A 25,626-nucleotide genomic window follows, 5' to 3' on the forward strand; every position below is an offset into this window, starting at 1 on the left:
AGACTTCTTGTTAAAACAGTGTTGGGTCGGGTCGCTTGTCTAAGTGTGTGTGTGTGTGTGTGTGTCAGGATTAACACCATTGGAGACAGTCATATGGATGAGTGTTCAGAACACAACAGGTCGAATGATTGTGTTTGCAAACAGCAGCTTCACCCTCTTATTAATGTTGCCGAACCACACCAATATACAACCTGTCAAAAGACATTCTATGGGTGGGTGCACTGCAAGCTGGGCAGTCAAATTGCCACTGCGCTGGCTGCGCTTCGCCTTGCGCTGAGAGTAGACCAGGTTGGAGCTGGCGAGCTTTCAGCGCACTCTCCGCGCGGTCTATCTGCAACAAATTGTCACTGCGCCACGGCCAATCTGTCGACACCTCCCCCTGCTGCGCGACCACTCCCATCTCAGCGCACAGCAGTCTACCAATTTACCGGATCCGCTGCGCACCTTGTTGCACTGGAGGAAAATGCCACTGCGCCAGCTGCGTCAGGGCTCGCCTCGCTGCGCCCCCCTGAGTTGCGCCAGGAAAATAGGGCCCAAAGTATACAGTGATTATGCTGAAGCCTGGCTGCTTTGTCAGTCAGCTCTAGTGATGCAAATAAAAGAAAAAACAAACGTATAACTTAATTCAATCATGTCTGGAACTACATTCTGTTGGGCGGAGTGATTTCAAGAACGTAATGTTACATGATTATCTCATAGCGTGGTGAATGTGCAGGTCACAACTTGTCCACCAGAGCGTTGTGGAGTTGTTGGATTGTGTATTTGATGAGTTTGATGAGGGACAGGGTACCTGTACCGTTCACCTCCATTGTGTTCACTGAGCAGCTCACGTCTCTGCCCCGCTGATCTCAAAACAACATGCACCGATAATTAAAGGTAATGAACCTACTGCTATGACTATAGGGATTATGGTGAGAGGAGGATCTGATTAAATGTTGAACTATCCTTTTATGTAATTCACTGCACTCATAAACATATTAGATTTTTTTTTTGTGCATAAAATTGGAAATGTAACATTTTGGACAAAATGCAAGTTGATGCAAAGTGTTCTGCTGTGACTGTCAGCTGTTACTGAACCTGAATCTGTTGCTCCCTGCAATATGACTTACCACCATTTAGTGGACAGACCATAGAACTACACCTCTCTAAACAGGTTAGGCGGGTGTAGATGTCATTCTGATGTTTATTAAGGTGTGGACTCTGAAGTTATGAGGATGTGAATCAGATTAAATGCTCACATACAGCAGGACTATTGAAGAAGACGGAGCAGCTTCTTCTCTCAAATGTTTTGTCGACACATGAAGGTGGAAAGTGTGTGAAAGTCGACCTGAAGAGAGTTCAGCAGGTGAGAATCTTCAAATGTCTGATGAACAGGATAAATGTGGTCACATGTTGTTGTGTCACTGTTTGACTGGACATGAGAAAAGTTTTTGATGCTTAATGGGTGTTTCAGATTGAGTCAAATATTGTTATGAATGTCTGTTGGAGTTAAAAGACAATTATTTAGGAACTATTCACATTTGTGTTAGTGTTTGATAGAAGCAACAGAGGTCTGATTGTAACCTGAGACAACGACATCAGAAATAAATGCAGAGTGACAGAACTGGTTGGACAGCTTTGGTCAAAACTGATCATATGATGTTTGGACTACATGTCCTTAAAACACAGTCAACACTAGTAGAGACTTGTCTTCACTGCAGCTTTGTTCCCTTCCCAGATGAATCTGTTCAAGAGCAAATACATATTCAGTCAAAGGTCAAAGGACGACGTGCTGTGACTTGTTGCTTGGGGGAGGAATCAACAGTAGTTTGATTTAGGAAAGATCATTAACACTAATAATCTTTCCTAAATCAAACTGCCCTAACCCTAAAAAAATATGTCCTCAAAGGACTTTTTTTTTTCGTTTTTCATTCTTTAATTTTTTTAAACATTATCTTTAATCTGTTAGGCATATATCTTCAACTTTCGTTCCCAGACTGAAAACATTGTAAAATGATTCCTCTGAGCTGAGAGTGAATGTATCACATAAGCAGTATGGACTAACCACATTACTGAGATGATGAACAGAATAAATATGGTCACATTTTGTTATGCCACTGTCTGACTGGTCATGAGAAAAGTTTTTGATGCGTAACCACCATCTAGTGGACAGACTATAAAACTACACCTCTCTTGTGATTTCCATCACACTGACTGGATTTCTTAAAGCAGAAGTAAGTGGTCCGGTCGTTTTCGCTAATGCTGCATTCCAGGCCGGCTTTTGAAATCGTAAATTACAGCTTCAAGTCACAACTTACGACTTTGTAGCGTTCCAGGCAACCCACTCGTGTTTTTCCGACCTGTTTTACCGGTGAAAGTCACTATAACGGCCACTCGTAACTTCTGACCGGTGAACTCGTACCAGATCGAACTGGTACCACTTCACGGTCGGAAAAATACGAGTTTCCTTGAACGCACCATAACAGTCCTCGTCCCTACGTCACCACATTCACGGCGTCCCTTGGCTGCACACACAGCCCTTCATGCCGTTCTCTCTCCTCATTGGATAAAAACTGTAGGATACGATAAATGTTTTCTCTTCGGCTCAGAGCAGAGCAGAGGGACTGAGAGACCCGTGTTTCAGTCCAAACACTCTATGTAAGTGATTGCTGTCGGAAGATATAACTATTTAAGACTTATATTAACACAAATATATCACTTACTTCTGCTTTAAACAGGTTAGATGGGTTTTGATGCCACTCTGAATTTCTTTAAGGTGTTGACTCTGAAGTTATGAGGATGTTAGTCCTGATTAGATTAAATGCTCACATACAGCAGGACTAATGAAGAAGACGGAGCAGCTTCTTCTCTCCAAATGTTTCGTTGAGACATGAAGGTGGAAAGTGTGTGAAAGTCGACCTGAAGAGAGTTCAGCAGGTGAGAATCTTTAAATGTCTGATGAACAGGATAAATGTGGTCACATGTTGTTGTGTCAAAGTTTGACTGGACATGAGAAAAGTTTTTGATGCTTAATGGCTGTTTCAGATTGAGTCAAATATTGGTGTGAATGTCTGTTGGAGTTAAATGACAATAATTTAGGAACTATTCAGTTCCTAAAATTATTTCACAGTGTTTGATAGAAGCAACAGAGGCTTGACTGTAACCTGAGACAACGACATCAGAAATAAATGCAGAGAGTGACAGAACTGGCTGGACAGCTTTGGTCAAAATGAGCCATATGATGTTTAGACTCCATGTCAAGTAATCACTAACACAGACTTGTCTTCACTGGAGCCTTGTTCTCTTGCTAGAAAAATCTGTTCAAGAGCAAATATATTCAGTCAAAGGTTAAAGGACGACTTGCTGTATGTGTTATTGTTGTTGTCTTAAGCATATGTCTTCAACTTTATTTATTCAAACTGAAAACACACATTCCTGTGACGATCCTGTATTTTCCTGTGTTGTTCAATCTCATCTACTGGATGTTAAGACAGACATTATTATGTGTCCTATGACGCGAGTCCTGTTGTGATGAAGCCTGTTGTTGTGTTTGTGTGAAGGTGGGGGCTCTGCTATGAATCAGTGTGAGGACAGAGAGGAGGGAGCCCCTCCCTCTAAAACCACTCTGAGGGGGGAACATGAGAGCCAGACCAAAGCTCAGAGGTGAGATGAGGATCTCTAACTGTCCATGACTCTTCAGAGCTCATATCTTCATACTGTTTGTTTTTTATTGCACTTACTTGACATTCTTGGTGATAGGCCTACTGAGCAACATCAGTGAAACCAACTTGATTTCTCATGTGATTGGATGTTTATTTGGGTCATTATCAGGTTCAGTATATCTCATTGTTATTTTCTTTATTACCAGCAACAAGAAGCAGGCAGCAGACTCTCCTGTCCCCAGTTGTTTGTCCATGAAGAGTGACCGGTCTATTGATTTACCCTATAATTTTAATGGACAACAGTCTGCTGTCCCCAGCTGTTTGTCCATGAAGAGTGACCAGTCTATTGATTTACCCTATAATTTTAAAAATGGACAACAGTCTGCTGTCCCCAGCTGTGTGTCCATGAAGAGTGACCAGTCTATTGATTTACCCTATAATTTTAAAAATGGACAACAGTCTGCTGTCCCCAGCTGTGTGTCCATGAAGAGTGACCGGTCTATGGTTCAGCTTGATGACATTGCGGAAAGGTAAAACCTGATTATTCTGTTTTTCATGATCACCAATAACGATCATGATCTCAATTTTGATTAATTGTGTCATATCATTTCATGTTATTACTCATAGAAAACAAATGTAAAAGCTCAACTAAACTCAGACTTTATTCATAGAGCACTTAAAAAATAAACACATTTGACCAAAGTGCTGCACAGATCAATAAGAACACGCCATTAGTAAAATACCATTAAATACACAAGTAAAATGCAATAAAAAAAAACAATTGAGCTCTAAAAACAAACAAAATACAAGTAAAAGACAAAATGTGTCAACCCAACTGAATGACAGGCAAAAAAAAGTATGTTTTTAGGGAGGATTTAAACGTCTTAATGACCCTGCTGACCAGATGTGCCATGGCAGGTTGTTCCAGAGCAAAGAGCAGCTGCAGTAAAAGTTTGATCACCTTTGGTTTTCAGCCAAGTTTCTGGGCTGACTAGCAGCTGATTGGCTGATCTCAGTGCTCTGGCAGGTGCATGGATATGCAAGATATGTATCCATTTTCATTTAAAATTTAAAAGTTTTTGGACATCCAGGATTTTACTTAAGTTAAACATATCCCGGCAGGTTCAATTTATAATCATGTGATGGTTTTATTTCATGTTCTAAACCTTCATCTGTTCTCCACAGCGTTCTCCAGGAGACCTCAGAGGTTCTCAGTGATCAGTCCATCAAGCAGTATCACACAGACCTGGACTCCATATTTATGGTCTGTAAATGTTCATCCACACATCCATACCAAGAAATGTTCAGCTACTAACAGTGTCATGCTGCTGTCATTAAACCAGAGGGGCTTTATTTGTTTTAAAAAAACATCTGTGGTCACTCTCCTGTTCATCTGCAATGAATACTAAAGAAAACATTTGTCGTCGTAATGTTTCTATAATAACTGGGACACTGAGATTTATTTTGTCCTCTCTTGGACCTCATATGAAACATAACAAAATGTCTATCTATTTTGCTCAGATCAGCAGGTTTGAAACATCTCCAAATCTCTCCGTGTAGCTGTGAAGAGAAGTGGATATGATTAAGCACAGTCCTGGTGACTGATGATCTTGTAGAATGTGTTGACAGTTTCTATGGTTACTGGTACAGCGTGATGACGTCAGGGGCGCGGGGAATGCTGGGTACGCGCAGTTGTTGTTGTTCATTCTTGGCTAATAAAGCTAACGGGTGGTACACCATGACTGTCTGCAGTCTTCCTCATTCATGCACATCTACATGGTGTAAGAAGTGAGCTGAACTTAATCTAAGATGGCATAAGGACTCTGCCGGATCGACCCGCTCGTCTTTCACGAGGATATCGCTTACAACTGGGAGAAGTTCAAGCGGGAATGGCACGTCTATAGCAACGCCGGGCTAACAACGGCTAGTAAGAAAATAAAAGCCTACACATTTCTAAACCTCGCCGGTGCGGAGGCACTGTAAAAACTCGACACGTTTGATTTTGTGGACGACAAAGATCGCGAGGACCCTGCCGTGCTGGTAAAGAAATTTGAGGAACTATGCCTGCCAGAAAAGAACGTAATTATGGACAGACATGCATTCAACACAACTGCCCTTAGCAAAAAGTAGGTTATTAAAGTGTACTACAAGTATACTCATTAGTGTGACTGCTGAAAGCAGTCACACTATTGTTCTTCTGTTCGGCCATTTTCTTCCGCCTTTTTACGGTCTTCTTCTAGTCCTTCATACTTTGTGCTATTTCAACAATTCATATATCAAAACGTGCAGCTTTTTTTGAACTTTATCGGCATTACTTTTCTCTTTTTAACTATTTATACTTTTTAAAATATTTAACTTTTTCTGATTTTTTTCAGCTTTGTAATGGGTGTGTGTTGCGTCTAACGAGCAGAGCTAGAGTGGTGCCAGAGTGGAGAGAGGCAAAAAAACATTCTAGAGTTTTTCTGGCTAAACTGTCAGCACGGCCACAAATTAAACTCTAGACAAATTATTTTCTCCAGTTTTGTAGCCACACTTGTCTTCTGGCTAAAATTCTGGTCAAAAATGCAAAGAGACTTAGATAATAATTAAAAATATTTTTTAAATGCAGCCAGGGAGCTCTCTGCTCTCATTCAGCCCAATGCATTTTTTTCCACAGCAGCAGGAGAAGGAGCTCAACTTTGTAACTTGCTGTTAAGTGCTTTTTAATTAGTGTGACTGCTGAAAGCAGTCACACTATTGTTCTTCTGTTTGGCCATTTTCTTCCGCCTTTTTACGGTCTTCTTCTAGTCCTTCATACTTTGTGCTATTTCAACAATTCATATATCAAAACGTGCAGCTTTTTTTGAACTTTATCGGCATTACTTTTCTCTTTTTAACTATTTATACTTTTTCAAATATTTAACTTTTTCTGATTTTTTTCAGCTTTATAATGTGTGTGTGTTGCGTCTAACGAGCAGAGCTAGAGTGGTGCCAGAGTGGAGAGAGGCAAAAAAACATTCTAGAGTTTTTCTGGCTAAACTCAGCATGGCCACAAATTAAACTCTAGACAAATTATTTTCTCCAGTTTTGTAGCAACACTTGTCTTCTGGCTAAAATTCTGGTCAAAAATGCAAAGAGACTTAGATAATAATTTAAAATATTTTTTAAATGCAGCCAGGGAGCTCTCTGCTCTCATTCAGCCCAATGCATTTTTTTCCCAGCAGCAGGAGAAGGAGCTCAACTTTGTAACTTGCTGTTAAGTGCTTTTTAATTCATTTTAATTCACCAAAAAATAGTCACAGGTCACAAAAAAGTCCTCTTCTTACTTGGTGTGGCTAATTTATACTAATTTCTTTTTATTTTAAGCATCATTGAAAAATCTCACATTCATCAAAGTCTCAACCTCTCTTCTCCCCAACTCTACTCTAGTGTAGTGGTTAAGGTGGCTGCTTGCCAACCCCAAGGTCACTGGTTCAAATCCAGGCTGAGCAATCTTGTTATGTGATGTTGAATTCTGCTCCCCTCCCCCACCCTCAATTGGTTACAGGTGTTCGTTAAGAGATGCATTAATTGCCATTGCCACCGTTTGCAGCACATCATCACATTACAATGGCAACATGCCTATGTATGTGCTCTCTGTGGCGAAGCGGCAGAGTAAAGGTTTAGTGAGCATGAGGTTGTGGGTTTGATTACTGGTCCAAATCTTGCCTCAACAACAATTATAGTGAATTATTTTCCCAGTCGTCCTCTGTTGACTTCTGATAACTTGCTTCATGTTGAAACTGCTGCTCTCAGCCTGAAATTCACAGAAATTTTCATTCTAAGTCATTCAAGCTTGACTCTCAAGCTTTCTTGATGTTGACAGTGTTTCTTCAGAGTGAGACAGAGTGCAGATCATTAACAGACAACAGTCTCTGCAACTGTGTGTGTACTGCGGCCTAGAGGCAGAGCGGAAATCTACTGACCATGAGGTTGTTGGTTCGCTTCCGACCTTGGTCAAACATTTGTATGGTGATCACTGCTTGCACTATTTGCTAATTCTGCAACAGCTTTCAGCAGTCACACCATTTCCATTCTTGGAAATGCTTTTTCTAGTTCATTTTAATTCACCAAAAAATAGTCACAGGTCACAAAAAAGTCCTCTACGTACTTGTTGTGGCTAATTTATACTCATTTCTTTTTATTTTAAGCATCATTGAAAAACCTCACATTCATCAAAGTCTCAACCTCTCTTCTCCACAACTCTGTCTGTAGTCCAGTTGGTAAGGTGGCCGCTTGTCAACTCCAAGGTCACTAGTTTGAATCCAGGCTGAGCAATCTTGTTATGTGATGTTGAATTCTGCTCCCCTCCCCCACCCTTAATTGGTTACAGGTGTTCGTTAAGAGACGCATTAATTGCTTCTGCCACCGTTTGCAGCACATCATCACATTACAATGGCAACATGCTTATGTCTGTGCTCTCTGTGGCGAAGTGGCAAAGTAAGACAACAGTCTTTACAACTGTGTGTACACTGTGGCCTAGAGGCAAAGTCAAAGTCTAGCGACCATGAGATTGTAGGTTCGATTCCTACCTTGGTCAACCATTTGTATGGTGATCACTGCTTGCACTATTTTCACAAAAAGGTCCTCTACTTACTTGTTGTGGCTCATTTCTTTTTTTTTAAAGCATCATTGAAAAATCTCATATTCATCAAACCTCTACTTCATTATTGGTGTTGGAATAGCCCAGTGGATAAAGTTCCTGCTATCCAACCACAAGGTCACAGGTTCAAATCCCACCTGAGCAGTCTTGTTAGTGTGTCAGCAACTTTGGACTTTAAAGACCCGCTCCCATTAAAATCATGTTTTTCGTGCTTTTCACAAGTTCCTGAGGCATTTTTCTTGTGTTAGAGCACATATCAGCAGAAAAGGAAGTGCAAAATTGCATTTCTGAGTTTTTCTGCCTTCAAATTGCTGTGAACCAATGGCAGACGCAAACTGGCAGTTTCAGGGAGACTGGAGCTGACGTGTCACAGCTCCAGGGGAGGGCACTAATGCTACAAGCTCCCACCCCGTTCTTCATCTGGCTCAGAGGTGAAAGCCTTGGCAGCTCGGTGTAGCTGTCAAGGTATAACAGGTATAGCTCACTTGGTAGAGCAGCTTGCACTGCAACCAAGGCCTATTTTCCGGTCTGGGATCGAATCCCAGTGTGGAGTTTTACACTAAATGCGCTGAATCTGTAATTGACCCTTCGCGTAAGCCCCGCCCCCTTGGTTACTGTTGCTACGGCGGGCAAGCTTTCACTCCCAGCCATGCTCCTGGCAGTATTTGGTATCGATTTCAATGGAAATATCAGCAAATTTCTGGATAAACTGTTCTGACATAATAGAGAGAAGAAGTCACAAAGATCATTCATAGTTTTCAGTGACGTGACTCGCGCAGGAGGATAAAACATCTGTTCAACGACACGACTGGACAATGTACAGAGCAGCAGTAAGGACCGGTAATTTTACCGTCTATCAACCCACGAAGACTTAGGTCATCTCACTGGTCATGAAACGTTGTCAAACTCTAAGTTTTTGGGCGATTGTGAACCACATACAGCTTTCGCTGCTGTTTTTTTTTCTCCCACCGCTGTATCAGTCAGTGAAAGCAGTCCCTGCCTGGAGGATCCCTCGCCTAAAAGCCCAGGTAAAAGCCGTAAAAGTACAGCTGTCATTTCGGAGGTGAACATATGGTTATCCCCATATTTACACTTGCTCAAGTCGAAAAAAAAGTCCGCTCGTATCTGAACATCTTTATATTGCTGCTGCTGCCGCCGCCGCCGCCATAGTAGCAGCAGCAACAACAACATCCTTCTCTACAAACAAATGTTTTTCGTTTTTAGTCTCAAAATGTGTCCACAATAGCAAACGTAATGACCCACTGCGGAAAGCTTGCCAGGCCTATAGTTACGGTTGCTAACGTAGGATTGGACAATAGCCGTTTGTGGGAGGAGTTGGCGAAGGGTCAATTGTACAATGTCCAGCTGTCAGCAACCGGGGGGTGGGGTGCGAGGAGGTGGCTGGGCGGGTGCAAAACAGCGCAGTCTCCGCCCACCCCCCAGAGGTGAATTGCTAATGTGCATGGCTAATGAGCTGGTTTTAAAACGGCCGAAAAGGGTCGCGGGAGTGGGACTTTAAGCATCATTAATAAATCTCACATTCATCAAAGTCTCAACCTCTACTTCATTATAAGTGTTGGAATGGCCTAGTGGATAAGGTTACTGCCATCCAACCACAAGGTCACGGGTTCAAATCCCATTTGAGCAGTCTTGTTAGTGTGTCAGCCACTTTGAACTTTAACCAATACCACTTGGTCTGGTCACATGATCAAACTTGTCTTCTGGCTAAAATTCTGGTCAAAAATGCAAAGAGACTTAGATAATTATTTAAAATATTTTTTAAATGCAGCCAGGGAGCTCTCTGCTCTCATTCAGCCCAATGCATTTTTTTCACAGCAGCAGGAGAAGGAGCTCAACTTTGTAACTTGCTGTTAAGTGCTTTTTAATTCATTTTAATTCACCAAAAAATAGTCACAGGTCACAAAAAGTCCTCTTCTTGCTTGGTGTGGCTAATTTCTGCACTTTCCTTACTTTTTTTTCTAAGCATCATTGAAAAATCTCACATTCATCAAAGTCTCAACCTCTGTTCTCCTCAACTCCACTGTAGTGTAGGGGGTAGGGTGGCCGCTTGTCAACCTCAAGGATACTGGTTCGAATCTAAGGGAAGAACTCTTGTTATGTTATCTTATAGCACATCATCACATTACAATGGCAACATGCTTATCTCTGTGCTCTCTGTGGCGAAGCGGCAGAGTAAAGGTTTAGTGATCATGAGGTTGTGAGTTCGATTCCTAGTTCAAATCTTGCCTCAACAACAATTATAGTGAATTATTTTCCCAGTCGTCCTCTGTTGACTTCTGATAACTTGCTTCATGTTGAAACTGCTGCTCTCAGCCTGAAATTCACAGAATTTTTCATTCTAAGTCATTCAAGCTTGACTCTCAAGCTTTCTTGGTGTTGACACAGTGTGTTTCCAACAGGTGCAGCTTTGGGCTCGTTAACTTCAGAGTGAGACAGAGTGCAGCTCATCAACAGACAACAGTCTTTGCAACAGTGTGTACACTGTGGCCTAGAGGCAAAGTCAAAGTCTTCTGACCATGAGATTGTGGGTTTGATTCCTACCTTGGTCAACCATTTGTATGGTCATCACTGCTTGCACTATTTTCACAAAAGAGTCCTCTACTTACTTGTTGTGGCTAATTTCTGCATTTTCCTTACTTTTTTTTTTAAGCATAAGCCAGTGATCCTCTTATCAAAGGTTTTCTTTGCCCCTCACATACTGTCTCTGTCTGTAGCCTAGTGGTTAGCTTGCTGGTCTGAAGACCTGAAGGTTGCTGGTTCAAATCTTGCCTCAACAACAATTATAGTGAATTATTTTCCCAGTCGTCCTCTGTTGACTTCTGATAACTTGCTTCATGTTGAAACTGCTGCTCTCAGCCTGAAATTCACAGAATTTTTCATTCTAAGTCATTCAAGCTTGACTCTCAAGCTTTCTTGATGTTGACAGTGTTTCCAACAGGTGCAGCTTTGGGCTCGTTAACTTCAGAGTGAGACAGAGTGCAGATCATTAACAGACAACAGTCTTGTAACTGTGTGTGCACTGTGGCCTAGAGGCAGAGTGGAAGTCTACTGACCATGAGGTTGTGGGTTCAATTCCAACCTTGGGCAAACATTTGTATGGTGATCACTGCTTGCACTATTTGCTAATTCTGCAACAGCGTTCAGCTGCTTTCAGCAGTCACACCATTTCCATTCTTGGAAATGCTTTTTCTAGTTTTATACTAAAACTGAGGCAGTATACTTGAAAGTGTACTTTTGTAATCTTAAAATGACCTTATAAAGTATACTTCAATAAATTAAAGTGTGGTCTAGAAGTATATACTTAGTACACTAGGAGTATTGATGAGTGTACTTGTTGTATACTTGAAAGTATACTTTTATAATTATACTTAAAATGTTCCAATTTGCTGCAATTCCAAGTTGTGGACAGAAACATCAAGCCATTGCTGGGTCTCAGAGACAGTGTCAGACTCGGCTATGTGACTTTTGGACCAGAGGTTCATGCTGACGTCCAGCAGGAAGCACCAGAGCTGACAGAGTACAAGGACCTATTTGACACCAGCACCATTGGCAAGCTGCCTGTGGTGTATCACATGCGCCTGGATGACACCGTGCACCCCACTATATGTGCTCCAAGGCGGGTGCCACTGGTCATGAAGGACAGGATTGTGGCAGAACTGTATAGAATGACCCGACTGGGAGTCATCACACCGATTCAGGAGCCCACTGAATGGGTTTCAGCCATGGTGGCTGCGAGCAAACGAGATGATAGCATCAGACTATGCATCGACCCCATCAACCTCAACAAAGCCCTCCTCAGACCCCACCTCCCGCTGAAAACTGTGGAAGAGGTGATCGCTGACATGTCTGATGCCAAAATGTTCAGCATTCTGGATGCTAAGTGTGGATTCTGGCGGGGTGCCGCTCAGCAAAGAGTCCTCAAAACTCACCACCTTCATGATTCCTGTCAGCTGCTATGTTTTCCTACGAATGCTCTATGGCATCACCACGGGGAGTGAGGTTTTCCAAAGGTGCATGAAACAGCTTTTCGAAGCCCTTTCGGTCGTAACATGATCAATAACATCCTGGTGTGGGGCCGCTCGAGAGAGGAGCATGATCTACGTCTCCGCCAAGTCATGGACAGGATACGGGCTGTCAATCTCAGACTGACGCTCAGGTTGAAAAAGAGCTCCTGGCCCTTGTCTATGCTTGCACAAAATCCATCACTGCATATATGGATGGGCCGTGACTGTCGAGACTGATCATCAGCCGCTAATTACCATACTAAAAAAGCCACTTCACACAGCCTCTGCACGCATCCAAAGGATGATGCTCCGCCTGCAGTGTTACAACCTCGACGTCATCTACAAGAGGGGCAGGGAGCTCTACATCGCTGATACTCTCTCCCGTGCACATCTGCCCTCCACTGACCAGGCTGAGGAAATGGAGGAGTACAAGGTCATGGTGGTGGAACGGAAAGGGTTGAGGAACTGAAGCGTGAGATGTTGGCTGATCCTGTGTGCCGGCGTCTCTCTGAGGTCGTTGCTGCAGGCTGGCCTGACACATATAGGAGGTGCCACGTGACCTGAGGCCATTCTACACCATGAGAGAGGACCTCACAACCAACAGTGGCTTGCTCCTCTGTGGACAACGGTTCATCATTCCACACTCCCTCCAGCGTTACTACATGCAACAGCTGCACCAGGGCCACCCTGGTCTCGAGGCCACAAAGCGCAGGGCCAAGGAGACATGTTCTGGCCGACCATCTACAGTGATCCAGGTGTGCCCCCTGTAATGCTCTCAAGCCACACCAGCCTAAAGAGCCCCTTCAACTACATGACATCCCTGACCTACCATGGTCTCTCACTGCAGCAGATGTTTTTGAGTGGGAGGGAAAGGAGCATCTTGTGCTTGTTGACTCTTACTCTGGCTGGTTCGAGATAGACCGTCTCCCTGGGTACAACAAGTGCCACACTTGTAGCCAAGCTTAAACGCCACTTTGCTACTCACGTGCCACAGTAACTTACGACAGAAAATGCTGCTTACTTCACAAGTAGGGAGTTCCAGGAATTTGCTCTCAAGTGGGACTTCTGTCATTTCACCAGCAGTCCCTTGTATCCTCAGTCCAATGGGCTTGCTGAGAGGGCTGTGCGCTCAGCAAAGCACCTGCTGGAGAAATGTGCATGAGATGGAACAGACATAGATGCAGCTCTCCTCAGCCTACACAAAATGCCCAGGGACAGGCTGCCGTCGCCAGCTCAATTTCTCGGCGCACCAGGGCTTTCATTCCCATGACCAAAGACAGGTACTCACCCAGAGTGGAAACACAGGTCCAAATGGCCGTGACACAAGCGAGACAGAGGGGAAAAGTCTACTACGACAAGTCAGCTAGGCAGCTAGCTCCACTGCGAGCTGGGCAGACAGTGAGAATGCAGACACAGAGAGGACATGACAGGCTGGCAACAGGGGTCCAGGTCAAGGCTTGAGATGCTACATATAGATCAGGAACAGACGCCACCTACTTCAGACACCTGAGACCTATGTGTCTAACTCCACGGTAGGGGACCCACCTGCTGTTGCCACAGTCGCACATCCACAAAGCCCACAGCATGACAGTGTGTGACCAGCACTGTCACAGGGACAGCGGCCTGTGATTGTTACTCGATCGGAGGGAGGGCATCAAGACCCAGCTCTCTCTACAAGGACTTTGTCATAGACCAGGGGTCTCATTTATAAAACTGTATGTAGGATTGTTACTAAAAGTGTACGGACGCCCAAAAGCCAAGTTTTGCGTGCGCCAAAAAATATTCAGACTTATAAAACCCTGCGTACGCACTTGCAAGCAAACTTCCCTTTATAAATCACAGAGTTCCTACAAGTGTGCGCAGCTGAATCAGCTTCACGTTCCGCCCTGTACACGCCCTGTTTTAACCATAGATGGTCAATGCAAACCACCTCATGAATGTGATCTGCATGTAAATGAGCCTGACGTGCCCTTGTTCTGTCGGTGTTGTGAATTAGCTGCAGGTGTGAAAGTGACAACGTGACATGTTGCTGCAGCTGCGGCGTCAGCGGCACAGAGCGCACGCAGTTGTTTTGGTGCGCTGCCCTCTCAAATGCTGGACCCGATTCGGCACATAGTTACAACAATGACAACAGTAGTGAATCTGAAACGAGTTATTAACCAGTCACCATCATGGGCCAGACAGTTGTTGGTCCCTTAAGACCCTCTCCCTCCTTATTCTCCTCCAGCGGTGCCGTGGTGCAGCATTACGCACGGGGCTCACCAATTAGACTGATCGATAAAATTGGTTGAGTCAGTTAGTGGTATCCTCCATCCTGAAATATATTCTGAAGAATTAACGAACATGACGCTATACTTTATGCCGGTTTTCTCTCGGTTTTTGTTATGAACAGCATAGGACTGATAACAAGAAAACAGAGTGTAACGATTGTGATTACTGGCTTTTTCCCAGTCTTTGATAATTAATTGTTAATTAATTGACTCTCGATAGGACCATATACTTTATTCCATGCAGCCGCGCCGTCCTCTCCTCCTCCTGCGCTCTGGGAGTGGACAATATGACGGAGAGATGGCGATTAAATATAGAGAAAGAATTTTGATTTTGAATATTCAGTTAAATTCTAAGAAGATATTTCTGAAACATCAGTCCGATGCAAAATAACGCTGTTGAATTAAATCATGGATCTAACGCATACAGGTTGAAATTAAATGTGTGATGGCTGTTGTGATATATTGTTGTGATATTTACCCCAAAATCATGTATTGCTATAATGTTTGGGATATATATCACAACATGACCGATAATAAAAACATAATCGTTCTTCTCACTCTACATTTCCTGAGTCTGACTTCAGTTCACCACCACACCCTTTGTGTCGCCAATTCCCCTTTTCCTCCAAACCATGCGTACGCATGGGTCAGAATTTGCTTAGGGCTGCGCACATTCTCCCGTCAAGTTTGTTTTTTATAGATCACAACCTTGGCGTGGAAAGTCACGTACACCACTTTCAGCCCCGTTTTGTGCATATGCAATGGTTATAAATGAGACCCCAGCTCTGCGATGTGCAGGCACACTGACATTTGACGGCAGCCTGTTCTGGCTGTATGGACTGTTGGACACTCTTTCTAAAAAAGGACAAAAAAACAGGGGGTGGACAACAGATATGTTCTGCATTTACACATTATATGCATAACCCACATGTTCATTCTATAAATGCTTGGGGTTTCGTTATATGCAAGTCTGTGCTATTTTCAATTATGTGCTTCGTTGACATAAAACTTAACTCTTTCGCGACCATTGACGAGTAAACTCGTCACAGCCTGCCGAACGTTCACGACCATTGACGAGTAAACTCGTCAAAACCGTTTTTTTTTTTTTTTTACAGATTACGATAATAGACACTTTGAGGTACCCTGTGTGTGAATATGGTAGTCCTCTGATATGTAAAACTGTTTTAAACTAAAATCAAAACATAATGTTTTTTATAAACTGTGTGATCTTGGTTTTGTTTGAGTAATCGGTCTCCTTGAATGCTGCTCTGGGGACAGCGTGCAGCGCTGTGCAGCTGTCGGCTACAGTGTTGCGACTTTCTCGGGGGAAACCAAGATCACACAGTTTATAAAAAACATTATGTTTTGATTTTAGTTTAAAACAGTTTTACATATCAGAGGACTACCATACCACACCCCCGAAACTGGGGGGGTGGTCATGTGACTAGGAGTCACATGTCTCCAGGTTTGTATGGGGTTTAAACTTCCTGGGGAGGAAGAAGAATAAGATGACCTGGATGACTGAGAACATTCACGGACATTATCCACGACGTACCAGGGCTGACGTCATCCTAATCATTTACTAGCCACAGTTTCTCAAATTTGAGGCGGAGTGGCCGTCCTGTTTACCGCGGAGATTTTGTGTGCGGTCATGTGACTGCCTGGCTCTGGTAACGGAGGCAAACGTCGCGAGTGGCTACATCTGATTGGTGAAACGCAGTCACGTGACAGAGGCTCGGACGTATCTCCCTTAAAACATAAACAGCCAGATCGCACATTGGATCAATAAGAAAAAGTAGCGAGTAGCGACGGGAATGAAGCTCAATGTAACGGAGTAAAAGTACCGCTTCTTCCGAAGAAATATACTCAAGTAAAAGTAACAAGTAGGCAGCATTGAAACTACTCTTAGAAGTACAATTTTTCCAAAAAGTTACTCAAGTAAATGTAACGGAGTAAATGTAGCGCGTTACTACCCACCTCTGGTGATGGGGAATGAAGGGTATGCACAGTTGTTGTTCATTCTTGGCGGGTGTTACACCGTGACTGTCTGCAGTCTTCCTCATCCATGCACATCTACAGATGTTTGATCCATGTGTTTATACTGAAAGTGAAGTTTAAACTGCATGCTATTGTTTTTCCAGCTGCTGGAGGAGAACATTGTCATTTTTGTGAAGAATGAGCTGAAGAGACTCCAAAAACTTTTGAGTCCTAATTGCCCAGAATTATTAGATAATCATGACAATGATGATGACGTAGTGGTTGATGCTGATGAAGATCAGAGGAGGAGCAGAAAGTCATTTCTGAAGATCACAGTGAACTTCCTGAGGAGGATGAAGCAGGAGGAGCTGGCTGACTGTCTGCAGAGCAGTAAGAGGATTTATATAAAGATTTAAGAAGAATGGAACATTTTCTAGTATCTAAAGGGATGAAATTATTGTAGGGTGAAATTAACTAAAATGTTATTTTAGTCAACAATTTCTCCCTTTTAATAATACCAATTGGTATTGGATTTAGCCTTATTGGTCACCTGTACATCAAGGTACAACTTGTAAGGATCGTGCATCCGTGGAATGAGCAGCACCACTAAACGTGTGGGTAGGGCCCCTAAAAATGTACCAAAAGCCCCACAATATTCACATCGTCCATCATTCCCATCACAACATCAAAGGGCTCCGCTTCTCGGTGCTTCGCGGCTACTCGCGGCGCTATGCGGCCAGCGCAGGTCGGTCGACAAGCGCTTCTCCCTCAGGTCTCTGTGTGTGTGTTCATCTCGTGCGCGGTTTAAATACTGACAAAAAACGCACACAAGCTGGAAAGTTGTCTCATCTGATTCATTTGGGAGGTGAAGGCAGGGTTTTCCCTTAAAGCAGAAGTAAGTGATATATTTGTGTTAATATAAGTCTTAAATAGTTATATCTTCCGACAGCAATCACTTACATAGAGTGTTTGGACTGAAACACGGGTCTCTCAGTCCCTCTGCTCTGCTCTGAGCCGAAGAGAAAACATTTATCGTATCCTACAGTTTTTATCCAATGAGGAGAGAGAACGGCATGCAGGGCTGTGTGTGCAGCCAAGGGACGCCGTGAATGTGGTGACGTAGGGACGAGGACTGTTATGGTGCGTTCAAGGAAACTCGTATTTTTCCGACCGTGAAGTTGTACCAGTTCGATCTGGTACGAGTTCACCGGTCGGAAGTTACGAGTGGCCGTTATAGTGACTTTCACCGGTAAAACAGGTCGGAAAAACACGAGTGGGTTGCCTGGAACGCTACAAAGTCGTAAGTTGTGACTTGAAGCTGTAATTTATGATTTCAAAAGCCGGCCTGGAACGCAGCATTAGCGAAAACGACCGGATCACTCACTTCTGCTTTAATTGTTCTGACGTTGATGGAATCACTACGAACTGTACATGTATGTTACAGTATGAGCAGCAGGGACGGTCAGGTTGAATATTGTAACCAAGGGGGGAGTTGTGGGTTCTCCAAGTGAAGACCATTTCCGCGTTCAAAAAGCTGCAGTACCCCGTCGGCCTCTGGGGGCTGGCTCCAGAAAGGAGCAACTCCAATTGAGCCCCATGTTAAAATAGCCGACTTTACAGCTTAAAAATTTGAAAACATTTTTACAGCCTGGTACATTTTATTTTTTTGGTCTCTACTGATAGTTTCGACCTCCGTGAACACTGTGGGGGGGGGGGGGGGGGGGGGGGGATTTTTGGTGTACCACAACCGTTTTAGTATTGTTTAGGCTTCAAATTTGTGCATAAATTACGTTGAGTGACAGCTTCACAGACAGTTTACCGGCCGTTAATTGGTTGCTCCGAGTTCAGTGAGTGGGTTCTCAGCCGGCTAACCGCTGCACCTCTCCAAATATGGCAAGTAGACTCCACCTAAAATTCAAGATGGCGCAGTTCAAATCGCCATAGTAGCGGCACAAAACAGACTCCCCCAAACCAATGGGTGACGTCACGGCGCTACGTCCATTCTTTTTACAGTCTATGATTGTAACGCAAAAAATGTAAAATAAATACAAAGAAAAATAATTACACTATTCAGGTGCTTGAAAATACAAGGAAAATAATACTGTTACACAGTAAAAAAAAAAAAAAAAAAAAAAAAGGAGGGTGGGGGGGCCCAGCAGAAAAAGTTGGTGGCCAAAAAAGTTAACTTCAGGCCCTGCACAGGTGTATGACTGACCTGCCATGTCCAGACCTTAACCCAATTGAACACGTTTCACTCTTATGAGTTGCATGGTGGATTGGATGATTGTAGTCTCCCACAGTAATGAGGGGGAAAAAACAACAGATAGTGGCCGTTTTTACACTTTATTCATTTGACACTGTCAGGGACCTCAGTAATGTGTAGAAGATCAGTATGCAGCCACAACTTCTTGGAAACTCCTCATCATGCTGGTCACCAGCTTGGTGGCTTGATGGCTTGTTGAAGGTTGAAGGTCAACCAGCTTGGTTGGTTGGTTGTGTCACTCAGGGACTGTACACCAAGTCCAAGCTGATCCCACAAGTGTTAAGTTGGGTTGAGGTCTGAACTAATGACAGGTCAGTTATACACCTGTGACTGACACACCTGGTAGCACTTGAAGCTCAAAACAAGAGTGAATACCAACATGAGGATATTGGGGATTTCGTACATTTTGGGGGGGTGCTACCCATTCCATGCTGCTAACTCCACAGATGGACAATCCTAACAAGTTGTACCCAGTTGTAGTAAAAGTGACTAATCAGGATTTCCAACCATATACAAACAACACTATTTGGTGTTATTGAGAATGATTCACTGAAATAATGTTTCCAAACTTTTTTTTGAGGGGGTTATATTATAATGGGCATTCTTAAGTGAAGTAGAGTAAATTATTGACTTCATATTTCATTCATTGATCTTATTTTTTTCTTCATTTAGAAAGTCATGCTGCAGTTTGTCGACATGAACACAAATTGAACCTGAAGAAGAAGTTCCAGTGTGTGTTTGAGGGGATCTCTAAAGCAGGAAACCCAACCCTTCTGAACCAGATCTACACAGAGCTCTACATCACAGAGGGGGGGAGTGGAGAGGTCAATGATGAACATGAGATCAGACAGATTGAAACAGTGTCCAGGAAACCAGATGTACCAGAAACAACCATCAGACAAGAAGACATCTTTAAAGTCCTACCAGGAAGAGACCGACCAATCAGAACAGTGATGACAAAGGGAGTGGCTGGCATTGGGAAAACAGTCTTAACACAGAAGTTCACTCTGGACTGGGCTGAAGACAAATCCAACCAGGACATACACTTCACATTTCCCTTCACCTTCAGAGAGCTGAATGTGCTGAAAGAGAAAAAGTTCAGCTTGGTGGAACTTGTTCATCACTTCTTCTCTGAAACCAAAGAAGCAGGAATCTGCAGCTTTGATGAGTTCCAGGTCGTCTTCATCTTTGACGGTCTGGACGAGTGTCGACTTCCTCTGGACTTCCACAACACTGAGATCCTGACTGATGTGACAGAGTCCACCTCAGTCAACGTGCTGTTGACCAACCTCATCAGGGGGAAACTGCTTCCCTCTGCTCGCCTCTGGATAACCACACGACCTGCAGCAGCCAATCATATCCCTCCTCAGTGTGTTGACATGGTGATAGAGGTCAGAGGGTTCACTGACCCACAGAAGGAGGAGTACTTCAGAAAGAGGTTCAGAGATGAGGAGCAGGCCAGAAAGATCATCTCCCACATCAAGACATCACGAAGCCTCCACATCATGTGCCACATCCCAGTCTTCTGCTGGATCACTGCTACAGTTCTGGAGAAGCTGTTGAAGACCAGAGAGGGAGAAGAGCTGCCCAGGACCCTGACTGAGATGTACATCCACCTCCTGGTGGTTCATCTGAAACTGAAGAAGGCCAAGTATGATGGAGGAGCTGAGACAGATCCACCCTGGAGTCTAGAGAGCAGGAAGATGATTGAGTCTCTGGGAAAACTGGCTTTTGAGCAGCTGCAGAAAGGAAACCTGATCTTCTATGAATCAGACCTGACAGAGTGTGGTATCGATATCAGAGAAGCCTCAGTGTACTCAGGAGTGTTCACACAGATCTTTAAAGAGGAGAGAGGGCTGTACCAGGACCAGGTGTTCTGCTTCGTCCATCTGAGTGTTCAGGAGTTTCTGGCTGCTCTTCATGTCCATCTGACCTTCATCAACTCTGGACTCAATCTGATGTCACAACCAACAAACTCCTGGTGGTCTAAAGTCTTGAAAGAAAAACCTGGATCAAAATCATTCTACCAGAGCGCTGTGGATGAGGCCTTACAGAGTCCAAATGGACACCTAGACTTGTTCCTCCGCTTCCTCCTGGGTCTTTCACTGGAGACCAGTCAGACTCTCCTACGAGGTCTAATGTCAAAGACAGGAAGTAGCTCACAAAAAGAACCAAAAATCATCCAGTACATCAGGAAAAAGATAAGTGAGAATCTGTCTGCAGAGAAAAGCATCAACCTGTTCCACTGTCTGAATGAACTGAATGATCGTTCTCTGGTGGAGGAGATCCAACAGTCCCTGAGATCAGGACGTCTCTCCATACATAAATTATCTCCTGCTCAGTGGTCGGCTCTGGTCTTCATCTTACTGTCATCAGATGAAGATCTGGACGTGTTTGACCTGAAGAAATACTCTGGTTCAGAGGAGGCTCTTCTGAGGCTGCTGCCAGTGGTCAAAGCCTCCAACAAAGCTCTGTAAGCACATATGTCCATTTGGATTTTTTTTTTTTTGTCGTTTGTCAAGTCAAACAAGCTTCTGTTACTGGTACCTTTTGTCATTTTCTCTTTTCAGGCTGTGGGATTGTAAACTCTCACAAAGAAGTTGTGAAGCTCTGTCCTCAGTCCTCAGCTCCCAGTCCTCTAGTCTGAGACACCTGGAGCTGAGTAACAACGACCTGAAGGACTCAGGAGTGAAGCTGTTGTCAGCTGGACTGAAGAGTCCACACTGCAAACTCGAGACTCTCAGGTTGGGTGAATTTAGCAAGGCTTCATGTGTTTTATGATCTTGCATTAAATGAGGTGTAATAATAAAGTGGGAAGGTTTGCAGAATTGGGCTGCAGAGTTGCAGACACCAATAGTTTAATATACAGTATTATCTGAAGAACACAGGACTCACACTAAGTGTGTGTGTGTTCAGGTTGTTATACTGTCAGGTCACAGAGGAAGGCTGTGCTTCTCTGGCCTCAGCTCTGAGCTCCAACCCCTCCCATCTGAGAGAGCTGGACCTGAGCTACAATCATCCAGGAGACTCAGGAGTGAAGCTGCTGTCTGCTGGACTGGAGGATCCAGACTGGAGACTGGAGACTCTCAGGTATGGATTAGGGCTGGGCAAGTTAACACGTTATTATCGCGTTAACTCATTAAACTATTAACGCCGACATTTATTTTATTGCGCATTAACGCATGTTGCTGACACGCTTTTATTTTGTAAAAGTCTGTTGCTGGCTGCTGCGGTGTAGTTGTCAGAGTCGCCAGACACTTTTTACCAGGTAAACCACGTGCTGTGCCCCCCTGTAAAATTTCATGTATATTTTTCTCCACAGAATAATATCCCTCCCCCTGCGCTATGCTGACCTGATGTGTAGGATTGGTTGACAGCTCTCTCTCTCTCTTTTTTCACTTTTAATGATAAAGTCACGTCAAACCAACCATTCCCATTAGGAGAGCCAAATGCCTGACGCGCGAGTCCGCAACGATCTACTGGCACTGACGCACCTGTCTTACGTAATATAGAACTCAACATGAGAGAGAAGGTGCACTCTGCTCTATCGTATTTCCATCTCACCCCACACACGTCGACCTATGGCTTGTGTAGAAAGTGTATGGCTTGTGAAGATGTACAGCGTGATGGAGAGAGAGAGAGAAAAAAAAGGATCATACAGTAGGCTATACAGTGTGCACTGCACATCAGCTGATCCGCCGGTTCTCTGAGTGAAATATGCAAGTTAGTCAGATAATCAGGGCCATTGCTAGGAATTCTGGGGGCCCTGAAAGAATACTAAAGTGGGCCCCTGACTTTTCCACTTTTTTTCATAGACTGCTATTATCATTTTTTATTTAGCCTACTTTGTTTTGATGCTAACGCAGCATTACTATGAATCAGGCACGTGCACACATAGGGCCCAAAGGGTGCTTGAGCCCCTGCCCTTTTTGCCTCGTATTAAAAAGTGCCCTTTTTTTACGTTTTTTTTTTTTTTTTCAATAAATGCATTCCTGCTGTGCATGAGGATGTAAACAACCGCGCTGTAAAAATGCCACGGTTATCTACCGTACGCATTTCCTTGTAATAGCACACGGTATTACTAACCCTATGTGAGTTGGTGTGTGTGTTGTCCGCTGCTGCTCCGCTCTGTCCCTCGCTGAGGGACGGGGGGTGGGGGGGATGCCCCGCGGTGCGCGCTCCCTCACATGCACGTCCAGAGAGAGAGAGAGAAGTAGAAGCTGCTGCCTCAACTCTGTGTGTGCCGCACATACAGTAGATGAGACGTGACAGTGGAGCGACTTGTGTCGAATCTTGTGAGTTATAAATCCACCAACATAACTTCCTTGTCGGTTCTGACAAATCGCCCTCCACTTATTCAACGAGCTTAATATGAGTCATATTTCAGAAAAGCCCCATTTGTGTTTGTTTAGCTAACTGCTTGTTAAGAGTTAAGCCCCACCCCGTCCTCTGTCTAACATCACCTGAATGTAGTGAACAACAACAGCAACAGGAGGAATCACTCACTCAGCTTGATTTCACTGACTATTTGAATTTGTTTCCAGATGTTGAGTTACTGGAATTGTGACTTGGCTGTTGTAAATATTGCTGCTGTTCTGAAATATGCACAGTAGCAGTCACAGTAGTCATTTCTTGGTTTTGTGTGTGTAGCCTGTAGGCTTAGCCTACTTCTATTTTGCACTTGCACTCACATGATTTTTTTTTCTGCAAGCCATGTTAATGTGCACCCAATACCATATTAGCCTTAGCCTACCAGTTCAGAAGTCATGACTCTGTTTCGGGAAGTTGGGAAATTGGTCCAGCGTATTGACTGCAGTCCTGAAGGCGTGCAGGCTTTCTCTACCAACTAAATAGTAACTGGAGTTTATTTTTATTTATTTATTTTGATATTAAGGCCTGAAAAAATTGTACATAGGTACTGCCCTTTTCTGATGTTGAGCCCCTGCCCCTCCATAGTCATGTGCACGTCCCTGCTATGAATATTAGTCAGGGTCTTATGCAGAATTATTCAGTCATACAAAGATTAGACTACTGGGGTTTTTTGTGGGCCCTACTGGGCTCTGGGACCCTAGAATTATCATCACCTTTCCCCCCTATACAACGGCCTTGCAGATAATTAATGACATGTCCTGAATCTAAAGGTGGCAAAGTGACTGGACTGACGAGTTTTGTGTTATGGCACTTTCGTTCATATGGCAGCAGAACATTGAAATAAAAGTGCAGTTTACACTACTTTTGAATTCATTATTGGATTTTGAGTATACAATGCGATTATCGTGATTAATCATCAAAAAATCATGCGATTAATCACGATTAAAAATTGTAATCGTTGCCCAGCCCTAGTATGGACAGATGGACAGACAGCTGCTCCCACACTGTGTCTCTGTCTCTGACTAACTGAGGAACTCTGCTTCATGTTTCATGGTGGATGAGTGAAGGTGGGTGAAGTTCAACCTGACTTTGTTTCCTCCTCCAGGGTCGACCATTGTGGACCTCAGAGACTGAGACCTGGTCTAAGGAAGTGTGAGTGTGTTTTAAATTTGATTCATGAGAACACAGCTACTCATTGAATCCACCTCGGGGTACCACAGACAGCCAATTTATAAAATCAGTCTCATGAAGGTATGCTAACTGTTCACACAGAACCTTGTTTAATCATTAAGTTAGTAACTATTGACCCCTTGCAGCTACATCACAATTATCACGTGACGCGAGAGGCGACGCCATGACGGACGGCAGAAAGCGCTCAGTACTGACCATAGACTGTATGGGTGCCGTCCAACAATGTGACTCGATCACTTCACATTACAACCTCACAGGATCATTGCTTATTTAAAATAGAATATCTACTCATCCATTGCAATATTTTGTTTGTTTTTTTGTTATTCTGCGTAGAATATCTCAGTTTTCTGTGTTTGCTTTTCCACTGCTAAGGAGCTAACGTTCGGTCAAAGCCGTACTCCCCATACAGCAGCTGCTTCTGTCTTTGCTGCTGCTAACTAGCCTACAGTTAACGGACCTGGAAATTAAAACCTGGTCTGACCCGTGGGTGTTGACGACCTGATCCGACGTCTGTATAATTAGTGATCATTCTCTGATTAAACCCGGCTGAAAAATAAAAGAAAACTGGAAGCTGTCTTTGTTGTAATCGCCGGTATCGGCCGGCGGCAGCTACGTTGTGACGGTGCTATGTTTAAAAATACGAGCATTACTCAAACTCAACTCAACTCAAATTTATTTATAAAGCCCTTTAAAACAACCACAGCTGAAACAAAGTGCTGTACATCATGCAACATATAAAAATAAAACAATTAGCAGAAAAATAAATATGAAATAATAATTGTTTATTGCTTTTAAAACAATTTAAAAGCAATAAAACAATTTACATTTTAAATAAAACAATTAAAATAAAACCAATAAAACCAACAAATAAAACAGACCATAAAACACTAAAACAGAGGTAGAGTCTCATGCTGAGTTGAAAGCTAAGGAATAAAAATGGGTTTTAAGATGAGTTTTAAAAATGGACAGTGAGGAGGCCTGCCTAATGTGGAGGGGAAGCTCGTTCCACAGTTTTGGAGCAGCAACTGAAAAGGCTCTGTCCCCTCTGAGCTTCCGTTTGGACCTCGGTACCTCCAGGAGCAGCAGATCAGCTGACCGGAGGCACCGAGCAGGAGCGTAGGGGTGAAGAAGCTCAGAGAGGTAAGAAGGGGCCAGTCCATTTAAAGATTTAAAAACAAACAAAAGAATCTTAAAATGAACTCTAAAATGCACAGGCAGCCAGTGGAGGGAGGCCAGGATGGGGGTGATGTACTCCCTTTTACGTACT

The 25,626-nt window shown here is 43.5% G+C and overlaps 2 protein-coding genes across 3 annotated transcripts in view; one reads left to right on the top strand and one right to left on the bottom strand.

The window, feature by feature from the left end:
- Positions 1-25,626, bottom strand: part of marchf5l (membrane-associated ring finger (C3HC4) 5, like) — an 87,322-nt gene that overhangs the window by 44,279 nt on the left and 17,417 nt on the right. The gene's annotated exons all lie outside the window — the stretch shown is intronic.
- Positions 17,168-24,367, top strand: LOC310995021 (protein NLRC3-like; the record flags this gene model as incomplete). The annotated part of the gene is made up of 5 exons (XM_083983951.1): positions 17,168-17,279; positions 19,470-21,270; positions 21,368-21,541; positions 21,714-21,887; positions 24,274-24,367. 5 exons carry the CDS (start codon positions 17,168-17,170, stop codon positions 24,365-24,367), a joined length of 2,355 nt encoding a protein of 784 aa, XP_083840077.1.

Source organism: Trachurus trachurus (genome assembly GCF_905171665.1).
Source record: "Trachurus trachurus genome assembly, chromosome: 12".
Classification (NCBI taxonomy): domain Eukaryota; kingdom Metazoa; phylum Chordata; class Actinopteri; order Carangiformes; family Carangidae; genus Trachurus; species Trachurus trachurus.